We start from the raw sequence: 23100 nt of genomic DNA on the forward strand, positions 1-23100 counted from the left end.
CCTCCTCAAACAGTTGTTCTTTAATTTTGACTATATCCTTTCTGATAACCAGTTGCTTGAAGATATTTCCAAAAGTCTCCTTGCTCCACTTACTTAAAGCAATTTTCACCTTCTTCAGCTTGAGTTTAAATGATAGGAATACATCTTCAGATAATTCTTCTTCCCACTGCTGTCTAACAAGGTCTAGAAAGGATTTATGTTCCACCCAGAATTTAAGAAACCTGAATGGCTTAAAATAGTTCTGCACCTGATCCCCCCCCCCCCCCACCCACAAGTTAAAAGTAATAGAGCATGATCAGATCCTGTTCTAGACAAATGTTCCACCTCTAAATTGCTAAACCAATCTTGAAATAGCTCATTATGCAACATTCTATCCAGCCTCTTAAAAATACAATCATTAGCAGCCCTACCATTCCACCATGTGAAAGGACTCCCTTTAAAAGGAATCTTATGCAGTTCACAAGAATTCATGCAGAATGCAAAATCTTCATACTCTTGTGGGGAAATTGGCAAACCTCCTTATTTTTCCTCTTCATTTAAAATGACATTGAAATCACCACCAGTCAGCCAAGGGAATGCCATATTACTAGCCACACCATATATATCATCCCACAACTGCAATCTATCCCCTTCATTACATTTAGCATAAACCATTGAAACCACCATTGCTTTATTCAGATCTTGGAAGAACAATTTAACAGTAATAGATTGTTCAGTATCTAGAAGTACTTCTACATCCACTTTGTCTTGAACAAAGAACTAGATTTTACCATTACAATTGAAATTGGCATAAGGCATACCAAGTTTCCTTTTATACTTCTGAATCTATCTCTGATGTTGAAAAGGTTCCATCAGAGCCACCAAGCAAAATTTATGATGTCTATGTAACATTTGAACTCTATGGAAAGCTTGTTGAGAATTCACTGATTTGATATTCCAAAAAAGAGATTTAACAATCATTTAGAAGACTTCTTTAAGTTACCCCTTTTTGGCATGATCCTTACTGCTTGTTGAACTTCTGAGACACCTTGTTTCTTCCCATTTTTTGCCCCTTTACCTTGTGTTTTTGGGAGAAATTCCTGCTTCTTTACAGACCTTTTGAAGAATCATTTCTTTAGGGGTACTATCAGCATCTTCTTTCATTAGATTGTCCAGGACCTTATTTTCCTTCTCATCTTGCAGATTATGAGAAACAACATCATGCAAAGTTTTGTTAGGAGATAGTTTTTTACCTACATTCAGTGGCTGAACTTCCTTAATTTCAGGGACAATAGCCAGGGCCATATTTCCTTCCTGGGAATAAGAACTTCTCTCAGGAGGGTAAGATCTAACAATCTGCAAGTTGTTTGGACAGGTATCATCCAATTCAACCACAAATTCCTCCTTCTCATTTTCCTGAGACATTTCAGTTGCATCCATCTGGTGACTGTCTGCACTTATGCCAAAATCTTCCCTTGACTTACAATCTATGTTAAAAACTGTTTCTTTCATATGACAATTAGCTTCAGACTTCTCTTCATTCATGCTGTCATCCACCCTCTTAGGGACTTCTGACTTCCCTTTAGATGATGACATATTTGTAGGAGAGGCTTATGTGTTGTCAATTTCTTTACTACCATGAACCTTTACTGAGCTTATGTCAACATCCTCCACCTCATACATCTCTCCAAGTTGCTCCAGCTTCTCAATCTGCTTTGGATCACTCTGATTTAAAGTAACTTGATCCTCCACCATGTCCGATGACTTGTAAAGGTTAGGCACTACAAAACTTGCAGTTTTCTCCATACTTACTGCATGATCAGGAGATGAGTCTGATTCAACTATCCGCACTTCATGCTCTTTCTTGTCAGCTGTCCAACCACTGGATCATTTTGTAGAGCAATCAACTGTTGACCATGAGAAGTGTTGATCACAACATCTTGTTTATTTTGCTCATCAGAACTAATCAACTCCTGATCCTGAGGGACAACAGCATTGTTAAATTCATAATCTTCACCATTGAACTCACCATTGTTTCCATCATTATCATTTTCTAGACTCTGATCTTGTAACACATCAAACTTGTTTTGAACTGCCACCATTGAATCCTTATTCTCTTTTGTATTCACCTCTAACACCTCTGAAGCTGCATTATCCTACTTAGGACCATTGAGATCTCTATTGTCTTTAACAATATTCCAATTTCCAGGATTGCCAAGAATCCTTCCACTGGATAACATCCTAGCATTAAACCTCCTTCGATTATGATGAAACTGTTTCTTCTGAGGCTGAGGAGCCTGAACATCTTGAATGGCGATTCTAGCAGGTAACATGAAGTTGATTTGATGGAGATGGTTTCATATTCTCAATTCTCTCGCTGGAACCTGTACCACCTTTTGATGATTTTAGTTATGTTCCGTTATAGAAATGAGAGATTTGATAAACAGGTAATGTTGGATAGTACTATTATATAGGGGTGGGCGTTCGGTTTTTCGGTTCGGTTTTATCAAACTTCGGTTTGGCTATTTCGGGTTTAATTTTTTGAAGGTGGACACCGAATACCGAACCAAACTAGTTCGGTTTCGGTTTTTTAAAGTTCGGTTCGGTTCTGTTTCGATTTTTTCAATTCGATTTTTTTGATATGATATTAGAAGCGATTCCATTGACACTAATTCGTATTCTTAAAGCAATAAAACATAAAACTGATAAATTGAAATCAAAATCAAACAAACAGGATACACAAGAACAGAAAACTATAATCATGATATAGGATTACTAGGTGTTATATACATACCGTAAGAATAATTAAGAAAACACATAAAGGACATACATTAATCCTAAAAACACATCCTAGTTACCTTCCTTTGTCAAGGATATTTGATTTTCTTAACTGAAGTGGAAAATTAGGGATACAAATGCAAAAGAGGACTTGTTACAATTGGGTTTTTTCTGGCTTTAAACTTAATGGGTCTGGACTATTTTAATTTTTTTGGGTAATGTATTAAATTTCGGTGCGCATTCGGTTTTTCGGTTCGGCTATTGCGGTTTCGGTTTTTTGACGGTGGACACCAAACATCGAACCAAACTAGTTCGGTTCGGTTCGGTTTGTTGAAGTTTCAGTTCGGTTCGGTTCGGTTCGGTTTTTCGATTTTCGGTATTTATGCCCAGCCCTACTATTATATACTGTTTTTCTTTTCTTTTTATTTTACTCATGGATTATCATGATCTACTAGGTTTTCTTAGTAGGCGTTTAGCCAGGAAAACCAAATATTTTTCACTTTATTTGGAATTTTGAAGTTGGAGTTGAAGATGAAATTATGTTTGGTAATAGTTTTTGCAAAGAATATTTGATGTTTGAATGTACTGGAAGTGAAAAAGTGAAAACAGGTTTTTTGGTGTTTTTCAAATTCCAAATTGTATTTGGAATTTCCATGGCCAAACATTGATTTTCAAATAAAGTAAAAACGTTTTCCGAAAAAAGTGAAATTCTTGCAGCCAAACGGGTCCTTAGAATGTTTAATGGTTCTTGTTTTACCCACTGATTGAGGATCATGCATTTCAACATATTAGTTTTCAATTTGTGATCAGTTTCTTCCGTAAGTCTTATAGCCTATATCATTCTGATAAAAAAAAAAGTTTATAAGCGATAGTCTTGCAACCAAAGTAAATAACTTTTTTAATTGTGACATTCCAAAATTAAAAGTCTCCTAATGTTAAACAAATGGACATGAAAAATGAAAAAGAAAAAAAAAAAAAAAAAAAAAAGGCTTGAAACTTTGATTTTCCAGTTAAATGAAATAGAAAAGCGTACAAAAGCCACGAGTATAATTGTAAACTATTTTTTTGTACATTTAAAACAAAACACAAGTTTAAGTTAAACATTGTATATCCATTTTTAGTACAGTGAACCAAACGCATGATAAAAAATAATATCTGCATAACTAATCCACGTACAACTAATTCTAGTATAACTAATCCTTGCATAACTTGTTTCCGTACCAAACGACCCCTTGGTGTTGGGTGCTATATACATTGATCTCTCATGAAAGAATATGCAAGTCGCCCTCCTTGTTTGAGCATGCACAGTCGACTTAGGAGGCACATCAGCATAAAACTTGGGAAGGAAAAATAAACTACAGTTTATACCGTTATCGAAAGCAATTGCTCCATCTTTAGAATCATGAGTATCTCCCACTCCAGCATCCCCCTCAAGCACTCAGTGACAGGGAAATGACGGAGGACAACTTGTATTTGCTCGGCTTAGCTGAACCTTGGATTTGAAATTTCAATTCTGTGCCAGATCGAACAGTGAATTCCTTCCATTCAGAAGTTGATACTCCTTCAGCACGATAATCCCGAGGGCAGTATAGGACTTTGAGCTTTGAATGAACTGCATCGCACAAAGCAACAATGCTTTCTTTAGAATTTCAAGTATAAGATCATCGATCTGTCATGCAGAACATGTCTAACCAACGTAGATTTTAAGGAATTCTTCTAATGCAATCAGGCCAACACAATTTCCTTACTACAAAGTATTTCATTTTCCTTACCCAGACCGAACATGCTCGTTTTCTGGATCTCTAGTCTACTAACTTTTGATCTCCTGATATTTCTCATTGCTTGAATATCCTCTCTGTTTCCTTTGAATTCCAGAAACTCTCCAAGGAGACACTTATTACCTTTAAGCTCTAGCCTGCATGTGTTCAGAAGAATTTTAGTAAAACCTTGACTAAAGTATACCAAGTACAATTTTCATTCAACAGAGTACAAGAAATATTATTTCCACATCAAGCTGCTGTGCTTTTGCGGACTGCTTTCATTTCTTTGAAGTTCACTTGCCTACTCTCTCAATCACACAGAAGCACATCTTGGATATTTTCTCAGAGAAAGCTGATATTCTCAACTTATCTTCGAGTGATACTACCAAATGCTTTCTGCACTGTCACCACAAATCTAAAATAGTGGTTTTCATCACCTAATACACTACCTATGAGTCTATGACCATGAGGATTACACAGCCAGCTTCATCTAACTAGATGTTGTTCTTACCCAGTATCACACGCTGCAAATAATCTAATAAAAGAACGAATTGAAATACATCGCATCTGGACAAACAGTTGGACTTGGACCAAATATTTCCCTCTAGTTCCTGAAAGCATCATGGGATGCAGTCATGAAGACAGACAAAATTATAAGTAATGCAACAGACCTATCTGACGTCGGAGCTGTGCTGAGAATGAAGTTAAGCTTCTCATATATTGATTCCTGAAATTCCTTCTTCCCGCCACGAAATGCACCTTTAATCCAACAAGAAAGCATGTTCTTATATTGTGGTGTTAGTTGCATCCATTGGTCATATGTTACGACCTCAGGAGGAAAAGAGACCGAGTGAATGGTACTGCAAAAGGAGAAGCAAGCTTTAGACCAATCCACAAAAGGCAAGTACCATAATCACAAGACAAAAAAGTGACACATCGACAACAATGGTCTATGACAGAATTACAGAAACCTGATGGGATATCACCCTCTGTCACTTCTAGATACTCAAGAATTAAGAACTTACTTTAATCAACTTAATCGACCAAAAGTAACTCAAAACCCATTGTGTCTGTGTAGTTTGCATGGTTATTTTATGCCTTAAGCATTAATGAACAACCCAATTAACCGAGCTCTGGGCAAGCTACATTCAGTTCCAGCAATGACTTTAGGAGTTAAAACTACGAAGAAGAACAAAACAGCAAGCTCTGAAATAACTGCTGCTGAAGACAATTATGCTTATCTATATTGTCAGATTAAAAAGAATGTCTTCTCTTCAAAATAATGCTTCTCAAAGGTACTTATTGGAGACGTGTACAATCATTGAGCCAGCACCACGGTTCATGTGTTATCTGTTGACCAACCAAAGTCTAGAAGAAGTAACTCGAGAGAATATTGTGCAACGCAAATACTATCTTAATTTCAACATTTACTGTGATATATAACCACCAGAGAATCAGATGCTTGCCTGAAATTGGGGTTTGGACATATAACTTTGGCAGACAAATATCCTTCTGGAAGAGCAACCCCCCTTTGTTCGAGGTAAGATTCGAGAATGGGTACTAACCCCTTTGCATCTGCAACCTGAAATACAGAAATCTATAATACCAAGAGAAGAAGACACATATAAAGAATGAGATAGATAGAAGAAACAAAAACCCCATATGCTGCCCTTTCCCAAGGTTAAGGAACCATATGCACTTAATAAGCTACTCGACAAGAAGATATTGTTGATCAGTGCATACACAGCACAGAAATGATGCAAGAATGCAAAAGAGGGAAGAACAACTACGCCTCAATCCGAAGCAAGTGACCACAAATATGAATCCTCACCGACCATGCAAGAATGAAGCAAAAGAAGGTATCTGAATTGAATTTTATCCCCACCAAATATCCTAGAAGGCATTTTAATGCAGACCATAATAGAATCTCAAAACTTTGTAAGCACATGGACTCATAATTATTGTTGCATGACCAATGAGCTTACTCACGAAATAATCAAACAACCAGCAACAAATGACAACAACAAATCTCCCTGTTGCATCTCCTCACATGGACAAACCCTTTGGGTATATGCTTCATGATATGAACAGCAATGCCCACAAAGCCGCTTCCGCAAAGATCCTTTCTTTGCCCGATTGTTCAAGCCCATTCATCAAATAAGGCATCACATGGGTACTCCTATTTAGTCTTCAGAAGAAAATACTATGGAAAACTCTTATAGTGAGTTAATATAATCAATAGGACCAATCGTAAGCAAAATTCTGGATTCTAGAGAGCAACCTGCTTTTCTTTAGCTGATCGGTTATAGGAGGTAATTTGGATTAAAAAAAACGTAGGGAGATTGTTCAGATTTCACAAATTGGCTTTCAGAAATCATTCCATACCAGTTTCAGCATTAGATGGTTAAAAATAATTGATACTGTAAACATCCAATCGAGAAACAATAACACTACTCTGCAGTTGGGTTCATTAAGATATCCTTAGCAGCAGAATTGTTTCACAAGAGGGGATATACTTGGCAGGGCGTTTTATTACTGTGAAAGAATTCTATTTCATAAACTTGGACAGAGAACACTATCTTTTCAGAGAGTGGTTGATTTGAAATTCTCCATGTAGAAAATCATGGGATGTATCTAGCCAGTGCTCTCTGTTAAAGTACTTGTGCATAAGCTGCAACAAAGATAGCATTTCTTCTAGGGACAATCACGATTAGTGGTGGCAAATGGGCTGGTTGGTTCGGATTTGGGCGGGTTGAAAATGGGTTGAATAAAACGGGTGGGTTTACAACCCTCCCATATTTAATATGGGTAAAAAACGGGTTGGGTAAAAAAGGGTGCTGACTCATTTTTATTTCCTAAAACTGAAAGTTTGCTGAAGCTTTACTTTGCAGCATAACTAATCTTTTTTTTTCCCAGACAAACGAAGCTTTCACTAATCAACATCCTAGCAACATCCACATACAACCTACTCCAAAACCACAGCAGGTTAAAAGCTTTAAGTAGTCGACACACACTTTTACAAGGAGAAAATAAACACATTCCTTTCAAAAACTTCTGGATATGGCAAGAATAAGCAGCATGCACCAGTGAAAAATGAACGATAATTTACAAGTGACAACATTTAGACCACAAAAAAACTGCTAAATGGATCAGCTAACATATAAAACTTAGACATAACTAAAGTTGACAACATTTACAAGTGACAATGAAAGATTAGAAAAAGAGAAGTTGGGGAGAAGATCCATAGTCAGGTTTATGATAATTGGTCAATTTTTGTAAGATACATCGTTGGTATGAAGTTCTGCAAGGAAAACCAAAGTTGAAACACAAGTAAATCACTTTCTCATAATAGATAAAAATTCCTCATTAGCCACCATAGATATCTCTGCCTAAGATCAATCACAAAGTATTGACAAAAAGGAGGCAATAATAGTGTGTACAAGTAACTAAATAGATTTACTTTTGTACTGACATTTAGCAATTTTACCTCTAGAAATTCTACGGGCTGCATGAGTAGCAAGTGCAAGTGTAGAAGAAAAAACGATTCACTAAACTTGTGGCACTAGGGCAAGGATTTCGGCCGATCTACCAAAGCATACATACATCAACTAGTTTGACTCCGTAACATAAAACAAATAACAAAACAAAGATTTTCAGCTTACAGGATCGGAGAGATGTTGGGTCTTGTGTTTATGGCCTCCAGCGCAAACCCAGTTCCCATCCTTATCAGTGGCAACAAATCCCGAGATATCCTTTACACAGATCACCACTGCTTCCCTGCAGAACCAGAAGCAAATTCGTGATTCAGGTTGACAAGAGGCGGTTCCTCAGAAGGTAAGTATCCTTCACCTCCAACCCCTAAGGTTGTGGGTTCGAGTCACCAAGGAACCAAAAAGGTGGCAGCTCCTAGGGAGGGGTAAATTAAAAAAATCGTGATTCAGGTTTTCTTCAGGCTAATTAAGAGAAGTAGAACTCTTGAATAATAAAGAGAACTATCCTTGTGGTACCTTCTCTTCTCTATAAAACAAACTTGAACAGACACAATAAAAGTAAGAAATTTTTTTACAAAATCGGATAAGAAAAATTTAACTTTAAAAGTGTTCAAATCATAGTCAAAATGCAAAGCATTAGGAACTACATAAAGTTGAAATATGTTGCAATAATGTATATCGCTAAGAAGCATAAAAAGGGCAGCCCGCTGCACTAAGCTCCCGTCTATTGTAACCAGTCTTACCCTGTATTTCTGCAAGAGGCTGTCCTGTGACCCCCTGGTCACATGGAGGTAACTTTACCAGTTACACCAAGGCCTATTATATCAGTAAGCATCATATACTATGAATAATGAGCATTTAAATATACTCACCGTTGTGTGATGAGAAGTATATCAATAGTTTGTCGAGTAGCAGTGTCAGCATCAGGAATTTGAAGCCCAACATAAGCCTTACCACCATAAAGCTTCTCAAGTCTAGTCAAAATGAGGATTATCAGAAATGATACGTGTGTAATACTCCCTCCGTCCATTTTTACTTGTCTTGAATGCTAAAAATAGATATTCATTTTTTCGTATCCAGTTTGAAAAATCAAAAGCTAATTTACCATTTCATACCTGTTTTATCCTTACTATTAATTATTGGGTTGGAATTGTTAGTGGTTGCACAATGTTTGAATTATGTTTGATTGATTTCAACCATTAGATGACTTATAGCTTGTTTAGTTTAAGGTTCTAAAATCAGCTTATTTTGAAAAGTATTTTTCAAAAGTACTTTTGGTGAGACACAGTACGTGTTTGACCAATTAATTTTTAAAAAAAAAGAGCAATTAATGTTTGGCCAAATTTTTTAAAAGTGCTTCTCAAAGTGTTTTTCAACAAAGTATTTTTGGAGAAAAACTACCTATTTTCTCCCAAAAAATAAGCACTTCTGTCCTCCAAAGGCTTGGCCAAACAGGCTATTAGTAATAATTAGACGTCATACAGTAAAATCATCATCTTAAAATGTGTGTGAAGTCAATACGTGTGGACAGAAGGAGCAACTAATAGCAAAAGGGTGAGACGGGAACAGAAGCAGTAGATACCTTTGTGCTACGAAAAGAGGGCATTGAAATCAGAGATTTGGTCGTCGTCATCGTAAAAGAAGCGCTTAACCACTCTGTAAACCACAAGACCACATAGCAGCTGCACCCACATTCCTATTTTTATTTTGATAATTATAATTGTGTGCACTACAAGTATTGATATGGAGCTGGAATAACTACAGGCGAGTTATGCAACTGGGTTTTTGTTTTTCTGTATTTTCACTAGAGGATCCGAGGATCATGTTTAATTTTATTTTAGAAAAAAAAAAAATAGCCCCTGCGCTTTTCTTAATCACAAACACAACCGATGCCAAGCGTACGCCTCATTTGTTGTTATTTAGATTTTTTTATTATTATTATTATTATCCTAAGGCGTTTGATTTTAAATTCACACTTAGAATATTAAGATGTTATTTATAGCCACAAAAAATGAGAAAATAGTCAAATGCTCCCTCAATGTATACTCGGATTAATTATGACGCACCTTACTTTTGCGGGCGACCTATTACTCCCGACCTTATTTTTTTTGAATTTTATACCCTTTTTCGGCTGACGTGACACAAAAAAAAATTAGATAACCAATTGCACAAAGGAGAGTGTTGCACACTCTCTGCCACATAGGCCCCACTTCAGTGCCACTTTTCCTTTCTTTTTTCATTTGATTTTTCTTTTATTAATTATATTCCATTGGTTCATTTTAGCTCAAAGAAAAAACTTGTTGCCATTGACATGATGTTGATAGCAGCAGCAGCAGTACTCCCTCCGTTTCAATTTACTTGTGAAAACTGTCCGCAAATTCTTATGGAAAAGATTCCATCTTTTCAAAGAGGCAGTGATGATATTGCTAATTCTGGGGCTAAAATTCGGGTGATCGAGAAAGCTCAACTTGTATCTTGGCAGGGCAAAACCGGATCATGCAACCAGTTAGTTTTGCGGCTATGGCATTATTGTCTTCTCTTTGCCCCATTTTACACAGATCTGAGCCTCGCTTCCAAAGAGTCATTGTGAAAAAATATTTGGAATCTATGGCCAAATGCCTACTTAGTCTTTCACACAACAGTGAGGATCAGCCTTGAATGTGTGTGTGTTAATGGAGGAAGAAAATGGGTTGAATGTGTGTGTGTTAATGGAGTTAATAGAGGAAGAAAATGAGTTGAATGTGTGTGTGTGTTAATGGAGGAAGAAAATTGGTTGGTTGATTTCTTGAAAAGATATGTATGATTGATGATGAAATTAAATGTGTGTGTGTTAATGGAGGAAGAATATGGGTTGGTTGATTTCTTGAAAAGATATTTATGATTGATGATGAAATTGAATGTGTGTGTGTGTTAATGGAGGAAGAAAATGGATTGATTGATTTCTTGAAATGAAGAAGAAGAGAAGGATTTAGTGATGAAGAAGATAAAATTAATGAAGGGTTTAATGGTTAATTAGAGGTTAATTAGTGTAAATATAATTAATAAAAGAAAAATCAATTGAAAAAAAGAAAGGAAAATAATATAAAATTAAAATTTAGAAAGTTTCAACGTGGCGCCGATGTGGCGAAGAGTGTGCAACACTCTCTCTTGTGCAACTGGTTATCTAATTTTTTTTTTGCCACGTCAGCCGAAAAAGGGCACAAAAATACATAAAAAATAAGGTCAGGGGGGTAATAGGTCGCCCGCAAAGGTTGAGTGCGTCATAATTAATCCGAGTATACGTTGACGGGGCATTTGACTATTTTCTCCATATAAAATATAGGTGACTCATTTATGACCACAAGTTTTCTCTTCTTTTTTAAACTTCGTGCCCAGTCAAATGAGTTCATATAAATTGAAACGGAGGGAGTATAAAATTTAAATAAAATATTAAATGAATCTAATATTATATCAACAAGATTTTTTTTTTAAAAAAAAAAAGAATTATATGATTATTAGTGGTGGTGATTGATGTGCACTGTTTGTGAGTGCAAATTGAATATGGTATTGGCAGATAGTGATTTTTCTAGGTAGCAGTTAGTTGTGATGGGGGTTGGCAATAGTGATCATGTTGATGGTGGTGGTTACTAACAATTGTAGTGGATGACACTGATGGTTAATATTGATAGTGACTGATGATGGTGAATATATGGTGGATGATGGCGGTGACTGCAGTGATTGGCGATTGTAATGGTGATCGGTGGTTATGATTGTAAATGGTGTCTAATATTGTGGTGATTGGCAACAGCGGTGGTTGTGGTTGAGGATGTGTTAGTGGATGGTGGCAGTTTATAATGAGGGAGGCGGCGACGGTTTGTGGTGAAAATAGATGGAGTAGTGGTAAACTACCATCTTTATAGAAATCCTTGAATAGACGTTTAAGACTTTGTTATAGATTATTCAGGTCTATTCAGACATATTAAGTAGTTGTAAAATTTTAAAACAAACACACTTAATGATTAAGATTCAGGCCTAAATACACTCAATTACTGAGACTTGAATGATTGATATTAGACGTTATTTAAGTGCAAACAAATGAGGCCTTAGCCTGGTCTATCGGAGAGGATAAAATGGTATGACTAGATTTTTCGCGGGCAATCAAAGTTTAGAAAGCATTTGAAACAATTGTTTTCTAAGACGGAAGTAATATTTTTTTGACAAACATACTCCTAGCTAAAACACAGAACAACTTCAACACATGGCACTGAAGTTCAGAGCTTCGACAACTGAACTTCTACACATTTTGAAAATTTTGTAGAATCACAAATGTAGTTTAAACTCCAGCATATCTTCATGGAATTTGAACTCGCATTTCTTAATTACATTTCAAACTTCGGAAATTTGTTCATGGAGCTTGAACTTTTAAAGGTTCAAGTTTTAGAGTTCTCTCATGAAGTTTAAAATAGGCATCATGAGTCATATAATGTCAAAGGATTATTTTCCTCATGGTACGTGATAAGTTGGCAAAATGCCTTGTTCATTCTTTTTCTTTGAGTTTTAAGCTTCTTTAAGTACGATTTAATAGAGAAAAAGTAACTTAATCATTTTAGGTATTCAAGCATAAGGGTGGCTGTTGATGACGAATTGGATAAATGAGAAGGAAAAGAGATTAAATCTGGAACAAAGAAATGAAGAAGAATAAGAAGATTGAAGAAAAGAGACGTCCCATGATTTGCATTAATTATTGGGCCGTTTGGACCTTGATTTGAAGAAGCCTGTGAGTTGTTCTAAGAAGATGACGTGTTTCCCTAGTTCATGATTCTAATTGGTTAGCCAAGTGCTCCATGATTGGAGGGAAGTAGCTGAAGCGTGAAGACCAAATGTGGAGTTGATGTATAATCGTCTTCACAGTCAGTCTTGAAGAAATATTAAGAACAAAGTCTGAACACGAAGGCAATCGGCTCTACGACTGTAATTCGTGATTACTCTTGGGCTGAATATGTGTCACGCCCCGAACTCGGAAAGACGTGGCCGACACCCGATGGCTTACTTGATCGAGCGAACCAATCTGTAACACATATATTTGATAAATAGGGAAACAGAGAAGAACAAAATACTCGTCTCCGACCTGCTAACACAAGTACATATATAAGTGGCCTTGAGGCCTTAACTGTGCAACTGTGAGTACATGACCAGAATAAGTAATGTATGTCTACAAGCCTCTACGAGTCTGACAACTGCATCCTATCCCGACCTAACCATGAAACCTGTACAACTATATCACATATGCTACTAGACTCGGCTACTCCAGAATGAAGTGGAGTCCACCAAATCACTGCTGAAAAGCTAGATCTGTTTACTGAGAAGGCCAGCTAACCTGAGATCATGCACCTGGGGCATGAAACACAGCGCCCCCGGCAAAGGGACGTCAGTACGAAAGAATGTACCGAGTATGTAAGGCAGATATCATGACAAATGTAAGTGCAGAAACTTCTAATGAAAGCAAATGGGAATGTAAGAACAACTATATAGAAACCTGGCCCTCATCTACAAGTTACATCTTATAAAACTACTATTACCTTTTCAGCATGTTCTGCCTCAATGGGCTTGCAAGATGTACACAAATGTCGTCAATCCTTATCCCATAACTAAGCACTTCGGGGGCAACAAATAGGCCATGGTGGCCAGCAAGTAGGCCTCGGTGGCCAGCAGATGGACCTCGTGGTCAGCAACTAGACCTTGATGGCCAGCAAATAAACCTTAACGACCAACAAATAAGCCACATAGGGCCACCGAGTCGCACTCTTATATTAGCTCAACTATATCTCTTATTACAAGTGATGATAACTCTTATACATGTTGTTGTAGGATGTGCGTCCACCAAACAATATATGAGGGACCTGGTTGTGTACCAGTTCACTGATGCAATGCAGTAAGTATAAAAGGCAAGATTTTACCATGCAAAACTCCTTGCTCAAGGGATTAAAAACCACGACCAACCCCAGTAAGATTTCGACTCCACTACACCGAGAAACTTCTGATTACAACTTATTGTAAGCTAGGAACTAACTCCCATAATCCCTCAACCCTTACAATAGTAGCAACCTATGAACTATCTCCCGTAGTCCCTCAACCTTTGCAATACTCCGATTACAAGCACCTCCACTTGACTAACTCTAGCCAAGGAAACTAATACACTTAGACTAATCCTAGCCTAATGTACCACTCAACATCTTAAGGAAACACACTTCCAACAAGCACCCTTTGAGGCTTTTGATTTACCTACAAACAACTTCATTTAAAGAGAAGAGTATGTTTACAATTTAATAACAAAAGAACAAAGATTTACAACAACCTAAATAACATAGATTAAACATATATTAGGATCTGGTTCTTCAGCTTGAAAGTAACTTTGTTCTTGCGATCACTTGAATTCTTGTGGCGGCAGCTTTGCACAAGTTTGATTAGGTTTTTCAAGTGATACACAATATGTTACAACATGTTGTATATATAGTGGGAAGCATGTGGGATGGATAGAGACCACTCATTTAATATTTGACCTAAAGCATAGGCCAGCTCAACTGTTGTACTTGAGTACAACAACTGGCTCAGCTTTACAGCTGTCTCTGTCGACCGTGCAAGTGCACAGAGAGCAGATCGCAAACCAGGTCTCTATCTAGTTCCTGAATCATTTTGACAATCATCAAAACGTGAATGCACTTGGAACTATCAATTTCCCCCTTTTTGATGATGACAAACCTATAGACGATGTTCCCCCTGTGAAGCAAACCATCATTTTCAAGGCACCTGCAATATGTTAGAAAAAAAATACATTTCTAGAAGACCAGGTCACCCACTAAAGGATCCTTCAATTTTGGAAGATATCAATCTTTTAGTTCTTCCCCTTTTTGGCATCATCGAAAAAGTAAGCAAGTATGTATATTGATAGATTGTAGACAATATAATCAATTATAAGCACACGCAGATAATAATCAATTCAATGCAAAAAGATGATAAGTTAAACTACAATGGGGCTACAAGCCAGGGATGATCACTCAAAGAGGAAAGGGTGAAGAAACATGAACTAGGGATGATCACTCAGTCGTGTTAAAGAAGAAGCTTATCGATTTTCTCACCGTTGGCACTTTGATTTTTCATTATCTGATCTGTGAGCGCATCTACTGTGATCCTCAGTTGATCCCTTTCAGACTGCAGCCTTTCCATTGCATCGTGTGAATCATAGTTCCTTGTTTGTTCAGCTAATTTAGCCTTCAAGAGAGTATTTTCTATTTTGAGCTAGTTGATTTATGCATTCGCTGCCTCTTGGGCTTCAATTAAGATTAAGATGGTGGATGAACTGTCAACACTAACTTCTTTAGGCACATACTCGCAATCTTCCTGGGTAGCCTAGAAAATAAGTACTCCTTTGTCCCCATAGTGGCCTTTCCCGTTCTAACCCCAAAGTGCACAAGTCTCCGAGATAGGAAGAACCCATAAGGGAAACCAGACTTGCCTTGCACTGTTTTTTCAACCTTGATCATTTGTTCAAGCATGATGGCTGGAAGGTTGATTGGTTCAAATGTTGTTAGAGCTTCTACAAGGACCAGATCTGCCAACGTCACAATAGAGCATTCTTTAGTTCTTGGCAGAAGCACCTTGTTAACAAATTCAAAAGCTAGTTAATAGATAGGTTTGAGCTCTCTTTTGGAGATACTTTCTTTGGTTGCAAATTTTTCCTCCTTAACTATCATATTTTTGAACCCGGTAGATCCTTTTCCTGTTACCGCTCTTACTCCCACGGTTTTAACCCCTAAAGCGCTCTAAAGTATTAACTCCGTCAACACAACCTATTTTCCATTCACAGTTAGGGCCAGAGTACTATCATTGATCCTGCACAAATTTTCATACAGCTCAATTACTTCAGCCTCATATACACTGGGTGCTGGTGGAGTAAAGAGATGTATCCAGTTTTGAAATTCCACCATTTCCTTCAATTTTTTCATTCCTGGTTCCTCACATAGGTTGGTATCACACACTCTTCCAAATAAGACTCTTTCCTCTTTCAGACTTTCCTTCCTTCCCTTTGTATCACAATCACTTTTTTGTTTTTTGGAGGGATCGGGTGTTTGAATTGTAGTTAAATTCCTCCTTCGTTGTGAGGAGAGTCGAGTATAGCGCTCTTCTTCCTTTATCTCTTTCCTGTTCTCATTCCCTAAACTCTTACCTTGATTGCTTACACCCATAGTGTCGAAAGGACTTTCCCTTCCACTCTCCATTACCCTTTTGGAACTTTTTCTCAGTAGAGGAGATTCCTCATTTTCCTCCACTTTCTTACTCCCTTGTCTTTCTATTGTAAATGAGTAGCTTGCTTCATCAGATTCATTTGTTTCACTTGTTGATGACTCTGTTCTCACCTTTTTGGTTAGCACTTTCGATCTCGGAGGCTTCTGTGCAATATGTTTCCTATCAAAGTACGTTCTTCCACCTTTTGTTTTTACTTTTCTTTTCTCACTCACTTTCTGTTCCAAGCCCTTAGAGGACTGATTTCGCACAGAGCACAGTAGGATGTCTCCGTCAGTGTTAACATTTAAAAATAACTTTTATTTTGAGGCACCTGATGAGTGAGATTTTGGGTTTGATACAGTTGTGTTTTGATCTGAAGAGGTTGGGTATTTTGGGGGTGATACCTTGAAATCCATTTGCCCTGTTTTGACAGAAAGTTGATGCCACTTAGCAAGGGTTTGACACTGAGAGCAAATGTATCATTGTTCAGACAACTTGTGTAAGAAAGAGTGTAGAGGAGAATACTAATGGTTTAAAGGTATGAAGAAACAAAGATGGGTATTATAAGGACTGATGTGGCCATTTTTTTATAGGCGTAAAAAAAGGAATGGAGCTGCTTGGTTTATGAGAGGGGCAACAAGATGATGAGACATTATTTAGAAGTTTGACGAGAGAGAAAAAGCTTATTACTTTTGCAGTTTAACAATCATATATGAGTACTGAAGAAATTACTAACTTGGGTCACAGAGACCAGATCCCTGAAGCTGATGTTGTTCATCAAACATGTTGAATGCATTTTCCTTCTCTCTCTCCCATCCTCTGAGACATGTTACTGATTTGCCTTGGGAACCCACAGCAGCTTGGGTCCTTTGTAGTTGTAGAAGGGATGGATTAGACTCCTCTTAACCTATAGGGGCATCACTTTTTTTCTTTTCTGAGTTCCCTTCTTTTGGGGACCGACTCCCTTCCATTTTCATTTGACCACTTTCTTTCTGAGGACCGGCTCCTTTAGTTCTAACTCTTTTGTTGATATAGCTCCTCTCTCCTTGCCTTACACTCCTCCTTGTAATGGCCAGCTTGCCCGCAATAAGTGCATAGCCAATTCTCAGTTCTGGAGACATATTAGGTATAGGAATTGTAGGGCATCTTCTCCTTGACAGAACCAAGTCCTTCTCCGCTGCCTCCCTTGCTTTTGTACATGGAGGTGATTACATCAGAGGACCAGGTCCATTTTAAAGCTTTATCAAGATCAACCTTGACCCTTTTTAGATCTTCTTTCAACTGCCCATTCCTCTCAATTTTTGCAGTGATGCACATTTTTGCTTTCTTCAGCTCATTTTCTTAGTGCAAGTATGACTCACTAGCTTCACTTTTTCCTTTTGAGGGAACTTCCATACCTTTTCTTACTTGACTCTCTAAAGTAATGTTTAGTTGGTTTGTCTCACAGATTTGTTCCTTCATTTCTCCAATAGACAAGCACAGGTTGTCCTTTTCACGCTCCATCTCATTGATCGCTGATACGCTCAAATTACACCTTTGATTAGCTAAAGCAGACGATGTCAAATAAAGTAACCCAACACGGTGGGGGTCGAATCCCACAGGGAATATGGTGTGAAAATGTTACTAAAATTGTAGAATGCTTAATTTAGGTCTAATGTCTTACTTCGATGATTTTTGTAGAAAGTTGGTTGTTTATGACTAATTGCTAACTAATTGCTTTGGATTGTAATATATGGTAAAAGAAACCTAGGTTGTGTCCCCATCAGATAAAGTGTATGATCATGGGTATTGATCTTGATATACTTCTAATGGATCGTTATATGAGTGCACTTAACCTCTATGTAATCTCTACTATCTCCCAATATATAAAGATTATTTCTTTCTATGATTTCCCAAATATAAGAAAGTTGATATGAAGAACGTTAATTATGCCAAGTAAATTCTTCTTATTCCTAAGTGAATTTATTAAACAAAGTTTAAAGCTTTGAGTTCTTGTTACTAGTTCTTAACAAACCCTAATTTTTTCCCCAAATAAATGAAGGTTTAAGGCGTTAGCTAATGTTTGCAACCACTAACTATTAATGAATAATGAAGAACAAGTAAACCCTAACAATCCATTATGCATATATCAATCACAATTCCCAATCACAAAACACCCATCTTTGGGTTCACAACCTTAGTAAAGAAATTAGCTACTCTTAGAAGAAGAACAATAAAAAGATATAGAAATCATAATGCTTACTTTTGATTGATGAAAATTGGAAGAAAGTAATTGTAATTGTTTGTTGTCAAAAAATCTCCAAGAACTATGAGTATTCAATGCTAAGGCAAGGAAATAATAAAAACTGAACGGTGTCCCTTCCACAAAAGCCTATGAGAACTATTTATAAGGTCTAGAAATCAGAAAAACTAATTATTACAAAATATTGTCGGGGGGTAAAATGCAGGACGTACTTCAAAGTACGTCATGTACATTCCAAGTACGGGCTAGCTGTAGCTTCACAAAATCTCAAAGTACGGGCTCAAGGTGCGGGTCGTACTTTAAAGTACGGTCCATCCTTTTTGCCCATCCTTGGCCTTTAATTTACAATGCTCTCTGGAATTTGCCAGCAAGGGACGGGATGGAAGTGCGGCCCGTCCTTTGCCAAATTTACCAACTTCAGTGAAAATTCTTCATTCTTGCCTTATAGTCCTCAATTACCTGAAAAACAATAAAAACACATCAAAACGACACAGACTCGCTTAAAAATAAGTAAAACTTCTTGTAAAAAAACATCAGATGTGCCGTAATTTCTCGGTACATCAATCGCATCATTCAACTCACTCTTTTCAGCAATCAGATCGTGATAAGCATCGATTAGCATGCTTGATAATACTATGAGTTTATTCTGAGAATAAGTTCTTGGGTTCCTTAACCTCAAGAAAGTTTACTTCTTTGTACTCATTGTTATCATCATCATCATTTGTATATGATTCAGCCATGAGTGAAAAGATCAAATCATACCTTGTTTCTTTATCTTCAATGGCCATCATTGATGTGATTCCTTGTTCCCCGTCATCTTCTGATTTGTTGGAGGAATCTCCCCATGCGGTCAGTGCTTGCTTTACCATTTCATCTGCGGCTTCTTTTCTTCTAAATCTTCTGTCAGGAACCTGGTTCCTCCACCCAAATCTTTCATAGGTGTCCTGCTTGTTTTGAGGACCGTCTTTCATAAAGTGACCAGGTTTCCCACATGTATAACAGGAGTAATCATTTCCTTTGAAGTTCCTGCTGCAGCTTCTTATCTTGGAAATTCCTCCATTTCTCCTGATCATCTTATGAAATTGTGGGTGAGATAGGCCATTTCAGATTCCTCATCACTTAAATCTCCTCTTGTAGCTTTAAGAACCAGATCTCTCTCCTTCTTTACTTCATTCTTCTCTACCTTCTTCGGAGTCATCTTCATCTCATAGGTCTTGAGATTTCCAATGAGTTCATAAACCGTCAACTTGCTAAGATCCTTAGCTTCATAGATGGAATTCACCTTGCTGTCCCATGAGTCAGGTAAAACACCAAGAAACTTCCTTACCAGTTTAGTAGTGGTGATGAATTCTCTTAGGGAGTTGAGCTCATTGATTATAGAGGTGAACCTGGTATGCACATCATGAATGGATTCACCTTTCTTCATTTTAAACAGCTCATACTCTGTGGTAAGCATATCGATCTTGGAGTTCTTCACCCGCATTGTTCCTTCATGGGCAATTTGAAGAGCTTCCCAGATCTCCTTGTCAGTTGTGCATGATGAGATTCGGTTGTACTCATCTGCTCATATTCCACAGACAAGGATCTTCTTTGCTTTAAAGTTCTTCTCAACAGCTTTCCTGTCTGCCTCGGAGTATTCTTTTCTGGTTTTTTGGTGATTTTTTACACCATCTTCACCTCGATTCATGGGAATATGAAGGCCATCACAAACGATGTCCCATAGCTCTGAGTCTTCAACCATGATGAAATCGTCCATCCTAGTCTTCCACCACCCATAGTATTGTCCATTAAATCTAGGTGGCCTGGTGAAAGACTGTCCTTCCATATTTGGTGAGGCTGCCATTTTACAGATTCTTTCTAGGTGTTAACCTTTAGAAAGCACCTGCTCTGATACCAATTGGTGTAGGATGTGCATCCACCAAACAATATATGAGGGACCTGGTTGTGTACCATACCCCTGATGCAATGTAGTAAGTACAGAAGGCAAGATTTTACCGTGGAAAACTCCTTGCTCAAGGATTAAAAACCACGACCTACCCCAGTAGGATTTCGACTCCACTACACCAAGCAACTTCAGATTACAACCTATTGTAAGCTAGGAACTAACTCTCATAATCTCTCAACCTTTACAATAGTAACAACCTAGGAACTATCTCCCGTAATCCCTCAACCTTTGCAATACTCCGATTGCAAGCACCTCCACTTGACTAACTCTAGCCAAGGAAACTAATACACTTAGACTAATCCTAGCCTAATGTACCACTCAACATCTTGAGGAAACACACTTTCAACAAGCACCCTTTGAGGTTTTCGATTTACCTATAAACAACTTCCTTTAAAGAGAAGAGTAGGTTTATAATTTAAGCACAAAGGAACACAGATTTACAACAACCTAAAGAACATAGACTAATATCATATCAGGATCTGGTTCTTCAGCTTGAAAGTAACTTTGTTCTTGCGATCACTTGAATTCTTGCGGCGGCATCTTTGCACAAGTTTGATTAGGGTTTTCAAGTGATACACAATATGTTGCAACATGTTGTATATATAGTGGGAAGCATGTGGGATGATAGAGACCACTCATTTAATATTTGACCTAAAGCTGTTATACCCCGCATTTTCAGAGCCTGAGTGTGACACGTGCTTCCTCAAACATTGACAATCACGTTGTTACTACATAATATAAACTCACGTTGATAGTATTATATTTCGTATTTTTTGTACGTCAGATTATTCGTAAGCGGAGGTGGGGCCCACACATTGAGATTTTTTAGGAACACGTGACAAGTTATATGAATCAAATATGTGAAGTCAAACACAACTCAAGAAGGACCCTTGAGCCAAATCAAAGTGGAAGTCCTCCAAATATATATTTTTAAGTAACGTTTTCGAGTGATCTGACTTCGAGGGGCAAAAACGGTATTATAAGTTTGGAATTTGGAAACCTAACAAGACATAGAAGTTGTCCATAATTGAATTATATTTCCAACCATAGGTCGTGGGTCCACAGTCGACGTCAGGATAAGGAGATATGGACGTTTTATGGCAGAAAGGTCAGTGGGTTAGGCCCAATCCGGGCCCAACCGGGTTAGACCCATGACCCATGTTTATTTAAGTGATATATCAGCCTTTTCTCCTAATTTTTCAGGACACAACACCCAGAAAATTCTGGAGAAAAATAGAGAAGAGAGCTTAGGAAGAAAAGATCAATTTTGACCAAAATCTGAGCCCCGAATCCCGAAGCCCGTGAAGAGAAAAGTGTTCTACGTTGCGTTGCCTCCAATTTGAGCTAAAACTCAACCAAAAAGAAGGGGGTGGACGTGGTGGCTGCACACTTGAGGTAAGATTAAGGTTCCTTTTCATTGCTAATAAGTTTATTTAGAGTTCTACCGAACTAGAACGGAGAAAATAGTGTGATAAATTCGTTTGTTGGCGTTGTGAATTATGGAATGAGATTTGAAGAGAATTTTGAATGAAAATAAATGTATGCAACTTGTAGAATGTGGAGGATGTCGTTATTGATGTTGTTAGTATTAATTTCGACTCCCTTACGGAAATAAAATTATTAAATAGTTATATCACAAATTTGGTTGGTTGAGGAATTTAGAAAATAATGTGTGGGTTGTTTTATGGCATACGTTGGTGTTGGAAATATTATGATTAATGTTGGTATTGTTGTTGTTGTTGTTGGTTGCTGAATTGAGAATTCGGGCTAGGCATATAAACAGGGGAGATGCTGCCCGATTTTCGGCAGAAAATAAAATAGTATGATTTGAAATATGGTACAAATGTGCAATGAAAAGGATAATATTAGCATAAATTCCTTTTAAATGTAGACTTACAAGCTTGGACGAATAAGCGTAGCTTATAAGCGGTCGAACAGGTATGTAAGGCTTACCCCTTCTTTCTTTTGGCATGTCCTAGAGCTAAGTAAGGTATGACCTGACACGCGCCTTGGGGTAACTCTACTCTTTGATTCCGAGCTCGGTTATGATGCTTATTCTCTTTTGTCATGAGCATGTTTCGTATGGTTGAGTCTATTGTATGATTAATAAATAAATAAGCTACTTCATATGGTTTTGATATGTATCCATGATTCCGAAGCTCTGTTTGATATGTTTCCAAGGTTGTCTATGATTCTGATTCACTTCTGATATAAGTATGTCTGATATGATCGAGCTTATTATATGATTGAATAACGAGATAAGCATAAAGAATTGTGTTTCTAAAAGAGTTCTGTAAGTTTTAATGTCCCTAACTTTCGTAAAAGATCTCGGATTTTCTTTGAAATGTTCGTAAAAGTTCTGTGGTAAAAATGTCTGTAACTTTCACGTACATATGGTTCCAAAAGTTATATTTGATTTGATCCATAACGATATCCGAAAGGTACTTGATATGGTTGTTGCTTTGATTTTTCAAAAACGGCTTCTGAAACGTTCATAGAAGGTTCTGTACTTCAAACGCTCATAACTTTCTTATACTACATTGGATTGATCCGAAACCTGTTTCTGAGCCTTCAAGTGTCGGTAAGCGTACTTGTCCATCGAGTCTCAAAATTGATTTATATGCATATAGTTTCTCACTACTC

At 37.4% G+C, this 23100-nt stretch overlaps 1 protein-coding gene across 1 annotated transcript; it reads right to left on the reverse strand.

Moving 5' to 3' along the window:
* Positions 1 to 3804: 3804 nt before the first annotated feature.
* Positions 3805 to 15211, reverse strand: LOC132643979 (uncharacterized). The gene is made up of 9 exons (XM_060360509.1): positions 15124 to 15211; positions 14778 to 14794; positions 14606 to 14670; positions 8881 to 8982; positions 8180 to 8294; positions 5984 to 6099; positions 5189 to 5377; positions 4530 to 4672; positions 3805 to 4369 (listed from the first exon to the last, which is right to left on the reverse strand). Exons 1-9 carry the CDS (start codon positions 15209 to 15211, stop codon positions 4188 to 4190), a joined length of 1017 nt encoding a protein of 338 aa, XP_060216492.1. The 3' UTR covers positions 3805 to 4187.
* Between the last annotated feature and the right edge of the window lie 7889 nt (positions 15212 to 23100).

This window comes from Lycium barbarum, chromosome 6 (assembly GCF_019175385.1).
Source record: "Lycium barbarum isolate Lr01 chromosome 6, ASM1917538v2, whole genome shotgun sequence".
NCBI lineage: Eukaryota > Viridiplantae > Streptophyta > Magnoliopsida > Solanales > Solanaceae > Lycium > Lycium barbarum.

What these genes read in the sequence shown, in the direction of transcription:
- LOC132643979 (XM_060360509.1), bottom strand. Translation starts at nt 15,211, where the DNA reads ATGGAAAGGCTGCAGTCTGAAAGGGATCAACTGAGGATCACAGTAGAT. An exon ending in ATACTTCTCATCACACAACG is followed by an intron (nt 8,295 to 8,880) that starts GTGAGTATATTT and finishes CTGGTTCTGCAG; the next exon opens with GGAAGCAGTGGTGATCTGTG. An exon ending in CCCAACATCTCTCCGATCCT is followed by an intron (nt 6,100 to 8,179) that starts GTAAGCTGAAAA and finishes TCTGTATTTCAG; the next exon opens with GTTGCAGATGCAAAGGGGTT.